General features: G+C 39.1%; 1 protein-coding gene across 2 annotated transcripts in view; it reads left to right on the plus strand.

The window, feature by feature from the left end:
* LOC145335025 (mannosyl-oligosaccharide 1,2-alpha-mannosidase IA-like) overlaps positions 1–6,808 on the plus strand; it is a 33,260-nt gene extending 26,452 nt beyond the window's left edge. Inside the window, exons 14-19 of one of the 2 annotated variants that reach the window (XM_080180700.1) lie at positions 799–913; positions 1,316–1,422; positions 1,784–1,857; positions 5,134–5,256; positions 5,641–5,754; positions 6,682–6,808. In XM_080180700.1, coding sequence (XP_080036826.1) covers positions 799–913; positions 1,316–1,422; positions 1,784–1,857; positions 5,134–5,256; positions 5,641–5,718 — 497 coding nt within the window. In that variant the 3' untranslated portion in view covers positions 5,719–5,754; positions 6,682–6,808. The remainder of the gene's footprint in view (positions 1–798; positions 914–1,315; positions 1,423–1,783; positions 1,858–5,133; positions 5,257–5,640; positions 5,755–6,681) is intronic. The other variant, XM_080180701.1, reaches the window with a different exon arrangement.
* The last annotated feature ends 11,599 nt before the right edge of the window (positions 6,809–18,407 follow it).

The raw sequence follows: 18,407 nt of genomic DNA on the forward strand, positions 1-18,407 counted from the left end.
AAATATGGCAAAGAAGTCTGTAGCAGTTTGTTTCAATATTTTCAACCATTGTTTTTTTCAAGTGTTGTTTAAATAAATTAAAATTTGGCTTATTTTTTAGATCTTTCAAAATTTCAGCATAATTATTCCATGTTTTTGGTAGAGAAATAAAAGGCAATCTAGAAATTAGGGCAAGTCTGGAAAATGGTATAGCAAAGTCAGCTTGAGTTCTTAAAGCATAAGGAACATTTCTGTCTCGATTCAAAGTCCAATAATTATCTATCCTGAATGATTTAGGCTGCAAATCTTTTAAATAAAGATACATAAAGTTTAATTTAAAATAGTCTATTAGGGCAGGAAATGGCAATATACCCCATCTTTTAAACAGCGATCCTGTATGTGAATTATATTTAGATGATAAATTGATACACCACAGCCAAATTATGATAAACTTAATTACCCGGCGTTATCCTCTTAGAATTTTTTTTTCTCAATTTTTTTCAATTTTGTACCCCCCTCCCCCCACCCGACTACCGACGAACAACTATTTTAGGTTAGGTTAGGTTTTAGGCTAGGGAGCCGAGCGCTGCGGCTAGGCAGGCAAGGGGGCCGAGCGCTGCGGCTAGGCAGGCTAGGGAGCCGAGCGCTGCGGCCAGAGTTCATAGTTCGCTGTCGGGGGGGGGGGTTACTCAAATTTTCAATATTGAAAAAAATATTTCTAAGAGGATAATACCAAACGCGTTTTAATGCTTTTTATGGCACTAAAATATTTTAGTCCAATTTCGTCTTGGGATCAAAAAGTAAAATAATTTGATATCCAGGGAATCACAAAAACTTGCCATGAGAGCTACGACCGTTCCGACACCAAGTTGGGTCCGGAGGCTTTCAGGTTTACAGAATCTTCAGAGGCTAAAGCTTTAAAACAAAATGAAAAGTAAGTTTTCATATTTTTTCTAATATGGCATGGAAACTGGTTTTAAGCTATACTCGGGGCTAACAAAACTGGTATTAATCATATAATTTTTCACTCTACTAGAAAAGAAAGCTGCCTATAGTACGATGTGATCAAAACTATTAACCTTTTTTGTACTTGTGAAAATTAGGATCCAACAGTACCTTTGTTTTAATCAGGGATTATAAGGGATAAGACAATGGACGATGAAATGATCTCCCCAATAATGATAACCAAAATAAATAAGAGAGGTTTGTAACGTGGTAATAAAACTTTGTACAGTACAGTGTCCTCTCCCTCCATGATTAAAATGTATTGCTGAAGGTAGGTGCCAATATATTTTATGAAAAAAAATCATTTGAATTATCTTGATATATTTTTTAGATACTACATCTTACGTCCTGAGACCTTTGAATCTTATTTCATAATGTGGAGACTTACAAAGGACCAGAAGTACAGAGACTGGGGCTGGGAAGCAGTTCAGGCGCTAGGTAAGCCTCAATAAGTGTCCGCTAGATGTCAGGCTCCTATCTAGACCACTTGCGGCGTCGTTAAAGAGATGTTATAAATGTTGCATACTGTCAATTATTCAGTCATATGACATTAATGTCTATGGTTTTTTGGACTGACTGTAAAATCTGTATTATTTTCATGCACATTTAAGTCCTTTAGACAAAGGTCGTGCAATCAAAGGGTTGGTTTTCTGACCGTTGACGGGTACCTAACCTAACACATTAGACGTTTAAGATTATCTAGTAAGAAATTCTAGTAAGAAAGTAAGTTAAATGGGATATTTCCTGCAAATTTCAATGATTTTAATTGTGATTGTTTTGATTGATTTCCTTATTTTAGAAAACAGTTGCAAAGTGGATGGTGGTTATACTGGTGTCAGAGATGTCTATCAGGTTAGACAGATGGATAGACAGGTGATGGGTAGATAGACTAATACCTAGTCAAGTAGAGTTACGAAATGGTTAGGTTCCTAACCTAGGTCACAGACGAAATGGATAGATTTGTTATAATAATAACTACCTTTAGTCGCAATTGTACTTTGACTGCTTACTTGTACACAACATGCTAATAATATTATAGAAAATACATAAGAAAAAACAAATTACAAATGATATTTTGTTATTAACAATTAAGATAAATTAAAATGTCATTTTTTGAATTTTCTATTGACTTTATCATTTTCAGCCATCATAGTTATGTAGAATAAATTTTGTGAATATGATAATCCTGAAACACTAATTATTTTTTAATGTTATTAAAAGTTTTTTTGCCTTTTCCAAGGTAGGTAATATTAAAAGTGGCAAAGAAACTAATGTTTATGCATATATATAATTAAATATATACACTTCTGGTGTTGATAAAGATTTGAAGCTACTAGTCGAATTGAATATTTATATACCTACAGTAACCCGTCCCGGATTTGAAAAATTTTGTTAAAATTTTTGCCCCCAGCCAAAATATGGTTAATTTATGCATAAAAATGACCCATGCAAAATATTTTTTCTGCAATGCAAAAATTGCGACGGTACAAGCACTGCAAAGTTTTTAAAATCTGCAAAAAACCCTGTTTTTATGGCTTTTTTGAGGCTTTTGTACCATCCAAATTTTAAAGATTTTTACAAAATTTCAATTCAAGTGTGTTGATATATGCCTGAAATTTACCAAAAAAAATGGGGGCAGTCTCAATTATAACATATGAAGGTGTAGCAAGTAATCTTCCAAATACAAAATTGTCAAATTGCATACATATATAATAGGGTTGGGCTGGATACTTTTTTGGACGGATATTGGATATCTGGCTGATTTATAATGCCGGATATCCGGCATCTGGCCAGATATCTAGCAAATATCCGGTAATTTGGCCGGATATCTGGTTATTTTGCCGGATATCCGGTAATTTGCCGGATACCAAATATCTTGCATTATAAATCATCCAGATATGCGGTATCCTGCCAAAAAAGTATCCGGCCTACCTCTATTATATCAGTATGAAATTAGTTTGATACACAAAACTATCCCTTCTGTAGATTAAACTTAGCGGTTGAAACGTTTATACACTTAACTTAATAAACCAACCAATCAAAATTCAATAAAATTCTCAAAAGTTGTTAACCTAATGAATTAGAAAAACAATTATAAAACTTTGGGGACAAGTGAAATAAACAGTCCAATTTCCCCTCCCTCTCTGAATTATATCATAGTGTACCAAAAGTCTAATAATAACTAGGGAGGCAGAGCACAATTGGCTATTAATTACACTAGTCCCCGAATTTGAAAAACTTTTTCATTAATTTGCTCAAAAACTTCTTAAATTGTTTGAAATTTTAATTGGTTTAATAAGACGTTCCAACCACCTATTGTAATCAACAGAAAGGGTAAGTTTGTGTATAATCATGGGGTATACACATCCATTTATCAGCCATTGTCTTCTCTATCTAGATCCCTGTACCCAAAGTCTAATAATAACTGGAACAAATTCATTTTTATTACATAACAAGAAATAACATGTTACTCAAGGATGTTACTCAGGGATAAGACTATGGCTAATGAATTGATGTACATCCCCATTAATAATACACAAAATTAACCCTTCTGTAGATTAAAATTAGTGGTAGAAACGATTGAACATTCAAATTAATAAACCAATCCATCAAAATTTATTGAAAATCCCCAAAGTTATTAAGTCAACGAATAAGAAAAGGTTATTTTCAAACTTTTGGGACTAGTGTAATGAACGGCCTATTTTGTTCCATCTATTTCTGATACTTGTTAAAAGCAAATGTTTTCTATAATATAAGTCTGATTGAACTCCGTAAAGGTTAGCTCTTTTATTTAATCTAAGCAAGTTGAAATTTTTTGATTGAAAACTTTGGTTAATGATTCCTGTAACAATAAGGGTTTAGAAAGTGTAGCAACTCTGCAATCAGTACTTCTGCTTTATAGCATTAGTTTTAATATATAGAAGACGTAAGTTTAATGCAAATTATTGCCAGTTTCCCAAGTGCCAAGTCGAGCACATACCCCCCCCCCCCCATCTCCCGACCTTGAAAAAAGGAAGGGATACTTTCTAGTTTGTTTCTTAATTATATAAGGTCATGTTAGGATAGTTTATATTGGGTACCAGGGACCCTTGCAAGTTAATATAAGGAGGGAGGGGTTGTCAGTGATCAAAAGACACTTTGAGGGAAAGCACCGAACATCTTTTTCCATTAAGTCAATACAAAATTAACAGAGATAAACAATGAATAATGACACATAAAAAGATAATGTTAAAAATTATCTAATTTTCACAAGAAGAGCTTCTCCATAGTACTTTCTAGCGGTAACGCTCCTAAAGGACTCTTGGGCACCTGAGAGATCGAAGGGTCAATCCTTTAATTTTATTTAAGTGTTAATAACTGAAACATTCCCTGGATCTATCAGAAACTTTACTGTAAAGAAGAAACAATTGCATACATATATAATAGGGTTGGGCCGATTCTTTTTTGGCTGGATACCGGATATCCCATTGATTTCTAACGACAGATAATCGTTATATGGCAAATTACCGGATATCTGGCCGAATAAAAGAACATCGGCTGAATAACCGGATATCTGGTCGAATAACCGGATATCCGGCCAAATAACCGGATATCCAGTCCAATAACTGGATATCCGGCCAAATAACATATATTTGCCGGATATCCGGCATTATAAATTAGCCAGATATCCAATATCCGTCCAAAAAGTATCTGGCCCAATCCTATTATATATGTATGCAATTTGTCAATTTTGTATTTGGAAGATTATATGCTACACCTTCATATGTTATAATTGAGACTGCCCCCATTTTTTTTGGTAAATTTCAGGTATATATCAACACACTTGAATTGAAATTTTGTAAAAATCTTTAAAATTGGGATGGTACAAAAGCCCCAAAAAAGCCATAAAAACAGGGTTTTTTGCAGATTTTAAAAACTTTGCAGTGCTTGTACCGTCGCAATTTTTGCATTACAGAAAAAATATTTTGCATGGGTCATTTTTATGCATAAATCAATCATATTTTGGCTGGGGGCAAAAATTTTAACAAAATTTTTCAAATCCGGGACGGGGTAACCTACAGTATTACACAACTTCCTTTTTAATTATAGAGTTTATTAAGATTACTTTATTGTCCAAATAAATATGAGATTGATAAAGTTCTTGTTCAGGTTGGAGGTATGAAGGATGATGTACAACAATCATTCTTCCTGGCAGAGACTCTTAAATATCTGTACCTCCTCTTTTCTGATGATAGTCTTATCAGCTTGGATCAGTGGGTATTCAATACTGAGGTAAACAAATTTTAATATTCATTTATAGACTTTTAGTAGATTGAATATTCAACTGATTAATTGTTTGTTTAAATGATTGATTGATTGATTAGTTGATTGAATGATTGATTGATTATCTAGTTGATTGAACGACTGATTGAATAATTGATTGATTGATTGATTGATTGAATGTTCGAATCATTAATTTAATCATTGATTCGATCATTATTTGAATCATTGATTGAATAATTGAATTAATGATTGAATAATTGAATCAATGATTGACAGATATATTGATTGATTGATTTAATTATTGATTAAATTGTTTATTGATTATTTAAATGGTGTATTGAAAGATAGATTGATTGAAAAATGGATAATACCAGAAACAATATTTTTTTTCAGGCCCACCCGCTGCCTATACGTGGAGTTAATAATTTCTATAGACCGAATATTGAAAAAACTTCGGAGAAATTGAACTGAAGTTACTAAGGCCAACTTCATTTGAAATACAAACAGGTAATAAATTAAGTTTTTAGCATAAGCTTTTTTTGGCATGCGTAATTTTTTGCCTTAGACATTTAAGATAAATCATTATTACAAAACTCACTTAGGCGCAAGGACATTCAATCATTTCTAGGGAACGAGGAGAGGGGTAAAAAAATAATGAGGGGGGCGGTGGTAATTTAAGTTTGAGAGATTAAATTTTGTTAAAAACCCCAAATATTTTTTTATCATTGGGGAGGGGGGGGGGTTAATTATCAACCACTCCTAGATAGTTATATTCGTACAAATATAATAAAGGGGGGAGGCGGATGTGCCACTTTTTGAAACAAAAGTAAAACGTGCATGATCTCAGCCCATAAAAGAGTTACAGCTCTAAAATTCGTCACAGCAGTTGCTTTTGTGGAAGACAATATGGAACTGTGAAGAAACGTTTCCCGCCGAATTTATTGCCCTTTTTCGCCAAATTAGACAGTTCTCAATCATCTAAGATAAACTTTTTTCTCATAAAAATTTCCCTTATATTTTCACTTGACACTTTTAATATTTATATTTTAATATTTAAAACATGTCAATATTAAAAAAAAGTGTCAAGTGAAAATATAAGCGAAATTTTTATGAAAAAAAAAGTTTATCTCAGATGATTGAAAATTGTCTATTATGGCGAGAAAAAGCAAAAAAAACAAATACGGCGGGAGCGGCGGTTCCGCCGCCGATACTTCACAGTTCCATATTGTTCTCCACAAAAGCAATTGCTGTGCCGAATTTTAGAGCTGTAACTCTTTTATGGGCTGAGATCATGCACGTTTTACTTAAGGTTTCAAAAAGTGGCACATCCGCCTCCCCCCTTTAAAAATCTTTATTTTAACAATATAAACTAAACCCCCCACACCTTATTAGATCCTTTGTTATACGTTGTCTTTAGAAATCTGTATTTTAAAGGTACAAGAACGAGATGAATAGCATAGCTCACATTAATCTAAAAACTTTCAAACAAAGAAAATTGCAGTGATAAAGAAATAAAATTTCTGTCTTCTATAACTATTTAGAAATACATTTGTTAAGAAAACTTACAGAATTAATAATAAAATATTATGTTAGTGTTTTTTATTGTAATCTACATATAAAGTAGGGATAGAACTGATTATGAATGTGGTTTCATAAATCTTCGAGAAATGAGAAAAAAATCGATGAATTTGAAAAAAGAGTAGATTACCTAATAATTTAACCCTCATACATAATCTATTCTATCTTTACTCAAGTCCATAAAATTACAAATGATATGTGTTGTTTTTTGCGTCGTTTTATCCAATGGCTTGGTAGCTACCGTCCAGCCGCTTAAAAATGGTTGAGGCGTTTTATCATCCAATTGTATAAATACTTTTTCACTGCGGCTTACTGGCGGCTACCGATTCCTTAGGTAATTTGTTTATTGTTGCTTTAATTTACATTTTTATGGATTTAAAGATAGATCAATAAAAAGGACAGAAATTCTGTAAAAATAATTGAACAATATGATTTTTTTCACATAATTTCTAGCCTTTTTCTAGATATTAGTGAAAAATCTAAATGCATTTTTATAGGATGGTAGGTATTTAAATATAATTTTTATGATTAATCTTTAAAGTTGAAACAAAATTATACTATTTTTTAACAAAATAACTACAATAACTACTGGGCAAGCTTCTGAATTAGCAATTATTTGACACAAATGAATATGTAGGTGCAATTTACGCACCTTTCTATTTCTCAAATTAATTAAAATGAGCAATAACAAGTCACAATATAGATTTTCGTTTTTGTATCAACTTTTTATGATTAATTTTAAAGGTAATTATTTTTATGAATTTGAGGCTATACCAAAGTTTTATTTGGTTATCTCGAAATTTAATTAGATTATTTTTTTTCTAATCGTGAAGGTGTTAATGTCTTTTTTCAACCCAACTCAAGGAAACTCTAAAAAATAATTTACAGCACTGGTATTAATAAAATTCATTTTTTGTAAATTGTGGTGGTTTTCAAAGTTTTAAATTGTACTACATAAATAAAATGCCAACTTGCTGTAATTTTTTTTGTAGAATGAGTTCCTTTGTGTTAAAAAAGTGTCACATCTGCCCATTCTCTTTTTAGGCTTTTGTATGCTTCAATATTAAAATCTATAATTTATCATTTTTGGAGCAACGTATACTTTTCTCTCTATCCAACACTAGTCCCAGCAATGTGCTGAATTTTAATTTCCAAATGTGTACGCAGTTTCCGCGGTGGTTCCTCATCCTATCTTAATATTTACTACTAGCTAAAAAAAGCTTTAAACTTCAAAAAAAAAATTTGAAAATTAAAGTTTTAAATGTATGAATCCAGGAATAAGGTATAACCAACAAGTGAAATAAATATAAAATAATGTTTGGGGGGCAAATGTAGAGGTCGTCAGATTTACGATATTATGCCCCCCAACGACAGCTGTAAAACACGTATAGGTTTCGTGATTTTTTCCCGAATTAATTTCGTTATTGGCATAAGCTGGTATGAATCGCTTATACGTTCAAAATTTTTAAAGTTTGGAAGTTTGAAGCTTTTTTAGCTTATAGTAAATATTGAGATAGGATGAGGAAACATTTGCATTTGAAGAAAATTCTTTTTTTGAAAGAATCATCTTATTATTTTCTTTATAAGATCTATATTCCTTTTATCCCTGGTTTAGGAATTCAATGTCGTGCAGTAAGGTGGTGTCATTAGCAACGTTCCTCTTAAAATTGTTATTGTAAGACCTGCCTTCAACTTTTTTCACCCTCTAATGGTATCACACACCTCTGGTGCATCACTGTGCTGCAAGTCATTGTTTAGGATTTTCTCAAAATTTTATGACAAATTGAATATTATGTTGAATAAGTAAAAAAATAAAACAATTTTCAACAGGGCTGAAAACCAATTGAACGGAAATTACATAAATAAGTAAAAATAGCTATTTTTATATTCTTTTTAACAAACTTTATTTCATTCTTTATCTAACATTTCGTTTACCCCTGTTTACTTATTATTTTAGAATTTTTTATTTAGTTTTTGTCATTATTGCACAATTTATTATAGTGATAATTATTGTATTATCAAAGGAAAACTTTTTAGGTATAGGATCAGTAAAAACGATTTGCGCTTCTACTGAATCTATACACAAGACGTTTTTCTAACTAGTCGGCATAAAAGCATTTTTAGACATCTTTCAATTTTTCAAAAAGCCCTATGATTAACTTTTAAGGAAAAATTTATAATGGTGTCTTGCTTTTTTAGTGAAATTATTTTCGTAACATTTTACAACATTGATCGACAAATGAAAATGTAATATTTTATTTTTCATTACGATTTTAATTTTCATCTTCTTCTTTTGTTTTGTTTTTCGTTTGTTTATGTTTGTTACGCCCCTGTTTTATTTTAGTTATTTTTTACGTTAAAACTAATTTTATACTTTTTGTAGATTTTTTAATTTTTTGTTTTCGTGAATTTTGGTTTTATCATTTAATGTGAAGAAAAATATTTTTTTTCAAATAAATTTCTCGTGTGTTTTTCTGTTTAGGTAATAAAATAAATGGGATATGGTGAAAAAAAGCACAAATTTTGTTTTAAGTATTTTCTAAAAATGCTCTTATGGCATAATTCATTATTATAATTTATAGGTATCATTGTAAAATAAATTTTAAATGTATTATTTTGATTTTAATTACTAGATATTTCTTAATATTGTCATTGTAAAAAGAATTTTAAAACCAGGTTGTTTAAAAATTGATGATATCAAATAAAAGTTATTTATTGACTATTATTTTATCTACTTACTAGCGGCTACGCCCCTAGAGGCCTCTAATGGCATTTAATTGTTTGGTATTTTTGTTCAAGTCTCTTCGATACCTAGCTATGTTGCCTTCAAGTCACTACGATACCCTGCAATGTTGCGTAGAAGTCTCTACATATAATAAAAATTTCGATTTATTGTGATTTCTCTTGGGAGGGTGGTAGTACATAGTAAATAGTTAGAAACCTTCCCGGGACCTATGAGAAGCTACCCCGTTAAGGAGAACCCGATCGGGTCAGCGGTTAGCGAGATCCTTCGGTACAAACACATAGACGTACAGACAGACATCCTGTTACTTTAGTATGAAGATAGATTTTACGAATATATAAGATTTTCTCTTTCGTAGATCACAATTGTTGGTTGGGAAGTTTGAACACAACGCGATTGCAACTAACCATTCAAAATGCAGAAGTCCATTCGTCATTTTAGCAAACGAATAACAACGTTTTATAAAAATTTCGGTATCCATGTAATTTGGTGGGGGGAGGGCATTTTTTTTCTAGCAAAGAGCAATTTCTCTTGGGAGGGTAGTGGTAATGCTTCTTAGAACCAATTGCAAGCTTCACTCTCAAGAAGAATCATGTCGGTTTAGCTGTTAGCGAGATCTTTCTGGACGCAAAGACAGACTGACATCCTGTTACTTCTAAATATGGATAAACTGTAGGTTTTAAGCAAAACAAAAATTTATTCTGTATTTAATTTTATGTCAGATAATTTGTACAAAAATATTCATTTAAAGTTATTCATATTTATTCAGTATTATATGTAAATTTTATGTATTTTTACTGAAAAATCTATCAAATAATTCACATATTAGTGTAGGTTATTAGCTCTTATGAACTAAATTAACCAGCAAGGATTACAAAATATATGAAAGCGAAGCGCAACAATGTCATACCGTCAGAAAATAATTATTAACCAATATAGAGTATTTAATATTTAGTATTTTCTAGAAATCTGGACAATAAAACAAGAGGATATTAAAAATTGATGTCAATAATGCCAACAAAAATTGTTATGTTTAAAATGTACATACTTTTCTCTTAATTGCATTTTTACAATTTCCAAATTTTGCCCAACTGTTCCAGGAATCATCATGTAAAGTAAGAAGAAAGAATATAGAAAGGGATTGTCAAATTTATTTTATATATTGAATTAACCTTAAATATTTTATTTTTGTTTATTTAGCTTAGGAGATATTTTAATTACATTCTGTACAAGATTATATAGATTTAGAGCTACCACAGTTTAATTCAGGGAGTAAGGGAGGGGACAATGGATCAAATATTCAATTTTTAGGAGTCTCAGACTTTGGGTACTGGCTTAAAGGGAATGTACAAGAATTTAGAAGTTTCTGACTGACATTGGGTACTAGCGCAACAAATGCCGCAACTCATGTGTTAGTTTTGAATATTGCAGACAAGTATCAATAAACTTAATTTGTTATGATGTGGCTGGTTTTAACAATTTTTTTCTCTCCAGAAAATATAATTTCATAGATAAAAACTTTATTGTGATATTTGCTTAATAAGCATTCAAAGAACCCAATTAAATTTTGGGTTATGGGGCTATGGGTTGAATGGGTTCCAGGGAGATTTTTATAGTTATTAATTACAAAATGATTATGTCAGTCTGTTGTGCTTGTAATCTAATTTTCAAATGAATGCTTTTTTTCTTGGAACTCTCTTCTTATTTTATAGTTTTCTGTATTGTATTAACTCTCCCTTTATAATTTCCTCCATATTTTCTGGATTAATCTGGATTTCAAGGTCTTTCAGCAAATACTCTTAAATTGAATTAATTGCCCATTGTCCCCTCCCTTACTCCCTGAGTTTAATTGTAAAATTTTGAGTGAAACGAACTTGTTTTTAAAACTTTTATAGTCTTAACGGACATTATATATTCACACATCGTTTTTATTAATCTAAAATAGCGAAGACCCAATTTTGAACTGTAATGCTTGGCTGGAGTAAGTGTGGTATCCGCCTAGGGTAAATGGCAGACACCAGAGTTCGAATAAAGACTACGGCAGTGTGAACAGACGTGGACACCTTACTATAGAGAAGCTATGCTTCTCTAGCATTCACTAGACAAGAATCAACATCTATTTCAGTTGTCACTTTATTGAAGGGTTGAAGGATACTGAAGCTATATACAACAAACAATAACTACATGGATAGGAATAAATGATCATAACATAAAAGCATTATAATACATATACAATAGTCAGTTTGGGCAATCATGATTCCCCATCCCTGGAAAGGGTGGGGGGGATTAAGAATACAGTTAACCATAATATAAATACATATGGATTAGGAATAAAGATAGTTAAGGATAAATCATACAGTAAAACATAGATAATTGCAATGGTTAGGTAGATGGCTATCCCTGTCTGGGGCAGGCAGGATAGCCCATGGAGCAGCACAATAGGTAGATAAGCATAGAGGGGTTGAGTGGTAGGTCTGGGTACTAAAGAGGGAAGGTTTGATGATTACTTGTGACAGCAACAGTCTGTGTGGGGGTGACTCTATCAGGTGAGGGCAGGTTTAGATCCTTTATCCTCAGGGTTGAGGTGGTGCTGATAACTTGGTGGTGGAAGGGGAAGGTTCCGGTGCTTAAGATGGGAGAGGGAGGGGTAACACCCCCTCCCTCCATTTGCAGGACAACTGAGAGATGAAACCAGTACCGTTATCTGACATATTTTCAGGTGGCCTTATAATTGTAGAATAACAGGATTTAGCTAGGTGCGTAGCATCACTATAATGTCCTGGTTTCTGCATGGTCCAGAGCTGCCGTATACCACAACTCTCCCCTCGGAAGGCTGGAGGGGTTGTCTGCACCGCCAGACTTCCGACAGTGGTTGCGGCCTTCAGTTTGTTGTCCTTGTGGAATGGGTCCGCCAGGATACCAGTTGCTGGACGGTGGTGGACTCCAGCCCTCCCCAGGTCTAACGGAATCGGCTATATCTGCTGGAGTAGCTGGTCCTGTTGGATATTCTGGCCGTTGGATGTGTACCTCTGAGGCCACCCTGTCAACCTCCAGGGGTGGCACAGCACATGAGGGGGCTTGGACCAACAGCCGCCTGGTATACACCTCTTCAGGTTTCTCCACTGGGCTGGTGGTCTCCATCGTGTTGGTCACCTTGCTGCTGGCAGGCTGGCTACTGGATGCAGGCGCAGTTTCTTCGCCCTCGGGGCTGGTCAGGTTCATTCGGCTTCCAGGGTCTCTGTCAACGCGGGCAGGTGGTGGTTGCCATACTGTAGGAGCGTTGCCTCCTTCAGGCTCATTCTGGACATTGGCAGGGTGGTGCATGGCAGTCCGACCTGTGGGGTAGGGAAGGGTAACAGTCCCTCCTTTATGCCGGCGGCTGTCTTGGATCTGCAAGGGTGGCTCCGCTCTAGTTGGCTGGGAGACAGGCCCATCCACGAACACTGCTGCTGGTGGACTGGAGGCACCAGGCTCCGGATTTCCTCCCCTAGCCTGAAGGGGTCCAGGCACATTGTCTCCATCTGGGGTAGCCATAATTGTTGGAGATCCTCTACTTCTATGGTTAGGCTCGGCACTTGGCGCACCTAGTGGTGTTACTCCCCAGGCAGCGGTCAAAGCTTCTTCAGTTTGGCTGGTAATGGGTGATACCCTGGCTCCTGGGGCAGATGCAGGGGGCGCAGGCAAGTTTGGCCCAGCCCAAACTTCCTGGTACACCAGTGCAATACAATTACCCTGGCTTGGTTGAGGGAGGTAGACAGCTGGATGCAGTTGAGGGTGTGGGACGGCTGGACTCTCCCTGCTGGCTGGGGGCTCTGGCTGGCTGGGGGTGACGGGTGTCACCCCTTCCTCTGGGGCTGCGGGCTCCTTCCGGGGTCCAGGTATCTCGGTGGCGGCGACGGTTGTCGCCCCAGGCACCAGTGTGGGGGCGCTGGATAGCACCCCCCAGTCTTCACAGGGGTCCAGGTCTCTCGGTGGCGGCGACGGTTGTCGCCCCAGGCACCAGCGTGGGGCGCTGGATAGCACCCCCCAGTCTTCACAGGTGGCGGCGACGGTTGTCGCCCCAGACATCATCTTGGTGGTGCAGGGAAGCACCTCTCGTTCCTTCCAGGTGGCGACGCCGGTTGGCGTCCCATACATCGACTCAGACTCGCTGGCTAGCGCCTCTTGCCTCTCCCACTCGGCGGCCGCCAGGGCCTCCTCGTCCACCGTCCCGGTGGCGCTGGGTAGCGCCCCTCGGCTCTTGCTGGGGGTGACAGGGGTTACGGACACCGATCCCCTGTGGTTGCGGCTGCGGTCCAGGCCAACCCGGTTGGGTTCAGCCGCTCCTCCCAGCACGTTGATCCTGGCCACCATGGTCCCAATCTGAGACACAGACTCCTGGGTAGCCGCGGCCCCAGCGGCGGCAGCTAGTTGGGGTGACGGCTGGGCATCTCCCTCCAGGTGGACCTGGGTGGCAGACTGGTTGCATGCAGGTTGTTGGGCGGCCTGGTGTTTCTTCATTGCCCGGTCCCAACCGGTTCTACACTTGGCGGCTGTGTGGCCGTTGAAGCGGCAGCGCCCCTTCGTCCAGCTGAGTCCCATCAGGCCGGCTTCCCCAGGGTGTATCAACCTGCCAGGCCTCTCCTCCTCCAGTTGGGGCACCAGCTGACAAACAGGGTCTCCCCTACTAGGGGTCAGGCGGTGCCGGGCTGCTTGTGGTGGCTCCTTGGTTACATTCAGCCTCCTCCCCATACACACAGGTTCCTTCCATCCAACAGCGGCTCTCCTCCCCTGGGTGGCGAGGCCAGCCTCGGCCTTAGCTTCTGCAGGTGCTTCTCCACAGGAGGGATCCTGCCTCTGGGTATGCCAGGTGGTTGGTAGCAAAGGCCGTTGATGGTGCCAGTCGGAAAGGGGGCTATGATCTCTGGGGGGTACCTGTGGCCAGTGTGTGGACAGGTACCCACAGGTGGACCAGCAAGGCCCCGAAGATGCCATACTGATGGTAGCCTGAACTGTATTCCGGACTGTCAGCAGACTGTTGGTAGCCACCTGAGTTGGGCCAGAGTTGCCAGCTGGTATTGCGTCCCTGCCAGGCTCCGTCAGTTGCTGGTGGGGAGCCCCTGCGGTGGTTCTGGTTTTGGCAAGGGGTGGCCTTCTTATTGACTTCCCTGGTTGGAGCTCTGCATCCTGGTGGGCCTCCATCTTCAGCAGCATGGGGGAACGTGGCTGGGACATGTGCAGTGGTTCAACAGAGTAGCGGCATCTGGTCTTGGAGTGTGGGGGAACAGCCTCACTGCTGCTGGTCAACCCTGCTCCCTCCGTGCTGGGTAAAGTCTTCCACTGCAGCAGGTCACCAGTCCCCATCCGTAGGCCGGTCCCCAGTCGTTCCATGCCTGGGGGCTTCCAGGGAGGCTTGGGTGGCGGCTCCCCCACCCCCAGGTACGCGTCGGGCATCTGGGTGAAGAGCCTATTCCCCTGGGACAGCTCCCCATCCTCCAGCTTGGTGAGGCCAGCGCCAGGGAGGACCTTTCCACCCCAGAAACAGGTGGTACTGGCCCTAGGGCTGGGCCCCGTTGGAGTCTCAGTTCTGGTGGTAGTGTCCATCTTGGGGCTGGCCACTAAGTCTCTGAAGCTTGTCACCTTCTCATTAGGCTCAGTTGCATCGTTCAACACCCCCAGGAGGACACCTACAGGTTCAGCAATCCCCAGTCCAGTATTGCTATTTCTCGTGCGTGGAGCACCAACTGAACAGGAGCTGTGCAGCGGACATTCAGTCACCCTTCCAGACAAGGGCATCTCAGGGACCAGGGGTCTGTGACCTGGCATGTGTTTGATGTTCACTGTACTCAACACAGTAGGCCAAAGTAATAACAGAAGTAGTATCTTGTAGATATAGAAGCAGAGTAGAGTAGCCGCGCCGCAAGGAGGTTCGAGCCGGCTCACCCCTAGTGTAAATACTATAGCTGTGTAATTAGGGTGGTAGTCCACGTAGCCGTAGGCTCGGTCCTCCTGGCTCAAGAGTTTCTGTGGCTGGCGCGCCCCCATGATAAGTAGCAGGGTGTTGGTCTGTTGGTGCCAGCGTCTTGTTTAACTGTTGAGCCTGGGTTGTTCTCCTTTCCAGTATAACTCTTGATTTCTGTGGTAACCAGCGGATCTTAGCTATATTCGCCCTTTAAAGGTAACAGGGAATATGTTAGGCATCCACAGATGTCTCTAGGAGCGTATCCACTAGTAGATATATGGATAGGTAGGCTATCTATATATATACATGGCTACACGCCCATATATATATATATATACGTGTATAGGAATATCCCCAGAGCTAGCTAGCTTTTCCTCCTTGCTCCAAAAAAAATCACGCTTCCTCTGTATATAGTTCACAACTATGAGGGTCGATGGTCCAGGTACACACCACCACTGCCCAGTGTGGGGCAGCAAGTCAGGCTATGTCCACAGGGTGGGCGTACTTTCGTTCAGTTACCATATCAGTTTCCAGTGTTGTTTGGTGAGGTTAGTATTCACTTGATTGTACCCATGATACAAAAAAACAACATTATTTATCACTTGGGTATTTATATATACATATATTTGTTTCACTAACCACTCAGCTTTGAAGTAGGGTTGGCAGAGCTGGGAGATGTTGAGGGTCTGAGCGGGTTCAAGGAACTGGTTTAGTTTTCCTTATCACACTGTAGACAGGGAGGGAGGAGCTTGCAAGTTTTTCTCCTAAAAAAATATCTCTGATGTATGCTATAGAATGGCCCCTCTCCTGTGTGGGTGTGTGTGTGTGTGAAATCTCCTGTCCTTGCAACGCGCGTCCGCACCGTCAAATCCGCGCACACGGGGAAAACGCGCTCTCACCCCTCAACTCGCTCTCTCATTGGTCAGCTTCGTCCGTTGGATTTATGATATTTTCCGCACTCTGTTGCGCTACCCGTGAATGGCGCTCTGTGTGTCCGATCGCTAGCCCCACACTACAGACGGACTTAGTCTAGTGTGGGTAGGAAGGGGGAAGTGCGTAAGGGGACGGGGGTAACTCCGTCCGTTCCCCCTGTGAGGGAGGGGGGTAACTGTGGGCTGGTGTAATATTGCCTTTTCTTCTTAATCCTAGGTTTATCTATTATATCACCCTGATTGTATTTGCCTTCAATGGAGAGGGGCTTCTCCCCTTCCCTTGGAATAAGGGGTGTAATGTTATTGTGCTGTGGGCTTGAGATGTTTTGATTGTATATCAGGGTCTTTATTATATTACATCTAGATTCTATTTTTGTCCTTATCACAAGTGCATAACAGATTTGTTTACCAACTCTGTTCTATTTTTAGCTGTTATCACAATAATCCAAGCCTGGTCTATTCTTAGATTTATCACAACACAACAATTTGTTTGCCAAGCTTTGCTCATAAATCTATTGTTTGGCCATCACATCAGGGTGGTAATCCCTGCAATGTAACATAATATCTGTTTTTCTAGATGGGTGGCTGCGTTGTAGCTTCTCAGGATACTTGGAGTTGACGTAGTTTTTCTCTGTTCTGGTGAACTACACTCGTATGTTGGCTCGCAGCTTGCAGCTATGTGGCGTGTTTCAGCCTATCGGCGGCAGGGAATGTCCCGTCCTGCTAGCGCCGCTTGCAGCTATGTGGCTTGTTTCAGCCTATTGGCGGCAGGGAATGTCCCGTCCTGCTAGCGCCACTGGTTCGGATCCTGCTATCTCTTGCAGTAAAATTGGCCTATTTCCAGCCGTTTACACTTATTTGGCTTGTTTCAGCCGGTCCGCAGGCCTGTTTCAGCCCTTTTGGCGCTCAATTCTCCGTTAGATATCAGCGCTGCTCGCGGTTATTCATCAAATTTCGCTGTCTCGCTTCCACAACTGCCGGATGCAGAGTTAAACTTTGCTGTCCAGGGTGGGTAATTCAGGTTGCTTGCGTCAGTTTTGCCAGATTCACTGCTGGGAGTACCTTAGCCTCAGATACGCGTCTGCTCTACACTTGTGGTTCGCCGTAATCTCACACAGCTGTCACCAAAGTTGTGGTATCCGCCTAGGGTAAATGGCAGACACCAGAGTTCGAATAAAGACTACGGCAGTGTGAACAGACGTGGACACCTTACTATAGAGAAGCTATGCTTCTCTAGCATTCACTAGACAAGAATCAACATCTATTTCAGTTGTCACTTTATTGAAGGGTTGAAGGATACTGAAGCTATATACAACAAACAATAACTACATGGATAGGAATAAATGATCATAACATAAAAGCATTATAATACATATACAATAGTCAGTTTGGGCAATCATGATTCCCCATCCCTGGAAAGGGTGGGGGGGATTAAGAATACAGTTAACCATAATATAAATACATATGGATTAGGAATAAAGATAGTTAAGGATAAATCATACAGTAAAACATAGATAATTGCAATGGTTAGGTAGATGGCTATCCCTGTCTGGGGCAGGCAGGATAGCCCATGGAGCAGCACAATAGGTAGATAAGCATAGAGGGGTTGAGTGGTAGGTCTGGGTACTAAAGAGGGAAGGTTTGATGATTACTTGTGACAGCAACAGTCTGTGTGGGGGTGACTCTATCAGGTGAGGGCAGGTTTAGATCCTTTATCCTCAGGGTTGAGGTGGTGCTGATAACTTGGTGGTGGAAGGGGAAGGTTCCGGTGCTTAAGATGGGAGAGGGAGGGGTAACACCCCCTCCCTCCATTTGCAGGACAACTGAGAGATGAAACCAGTACCGTTATCTGACATATTTTCAGGTGGCCTTATAATTGTAGAATAACAGGATTTAGCTAGGTGCGTAGCATCACTATAATGTCCTGGTTTCTGCATGGTCCAGAGCTGCCGTATACCACATAAGT

The sequence above is a fragment of the Acartia tonsa genome, chromosome 13 (genome assembly GCF_053477335.1).
Source record: "Acartia tonsa isolate MP-2025a chromosome 13, ASM5347733v1, whole genome shotgun sequence".
In the NCBI taxonomy this organism is placed as follows: domain Eukaryota; kingdom Metazoa; phylum Arthropoda; class Copepoda; order Calanoida; family Acartiidae; genus Acartia; species Acartia tonsa.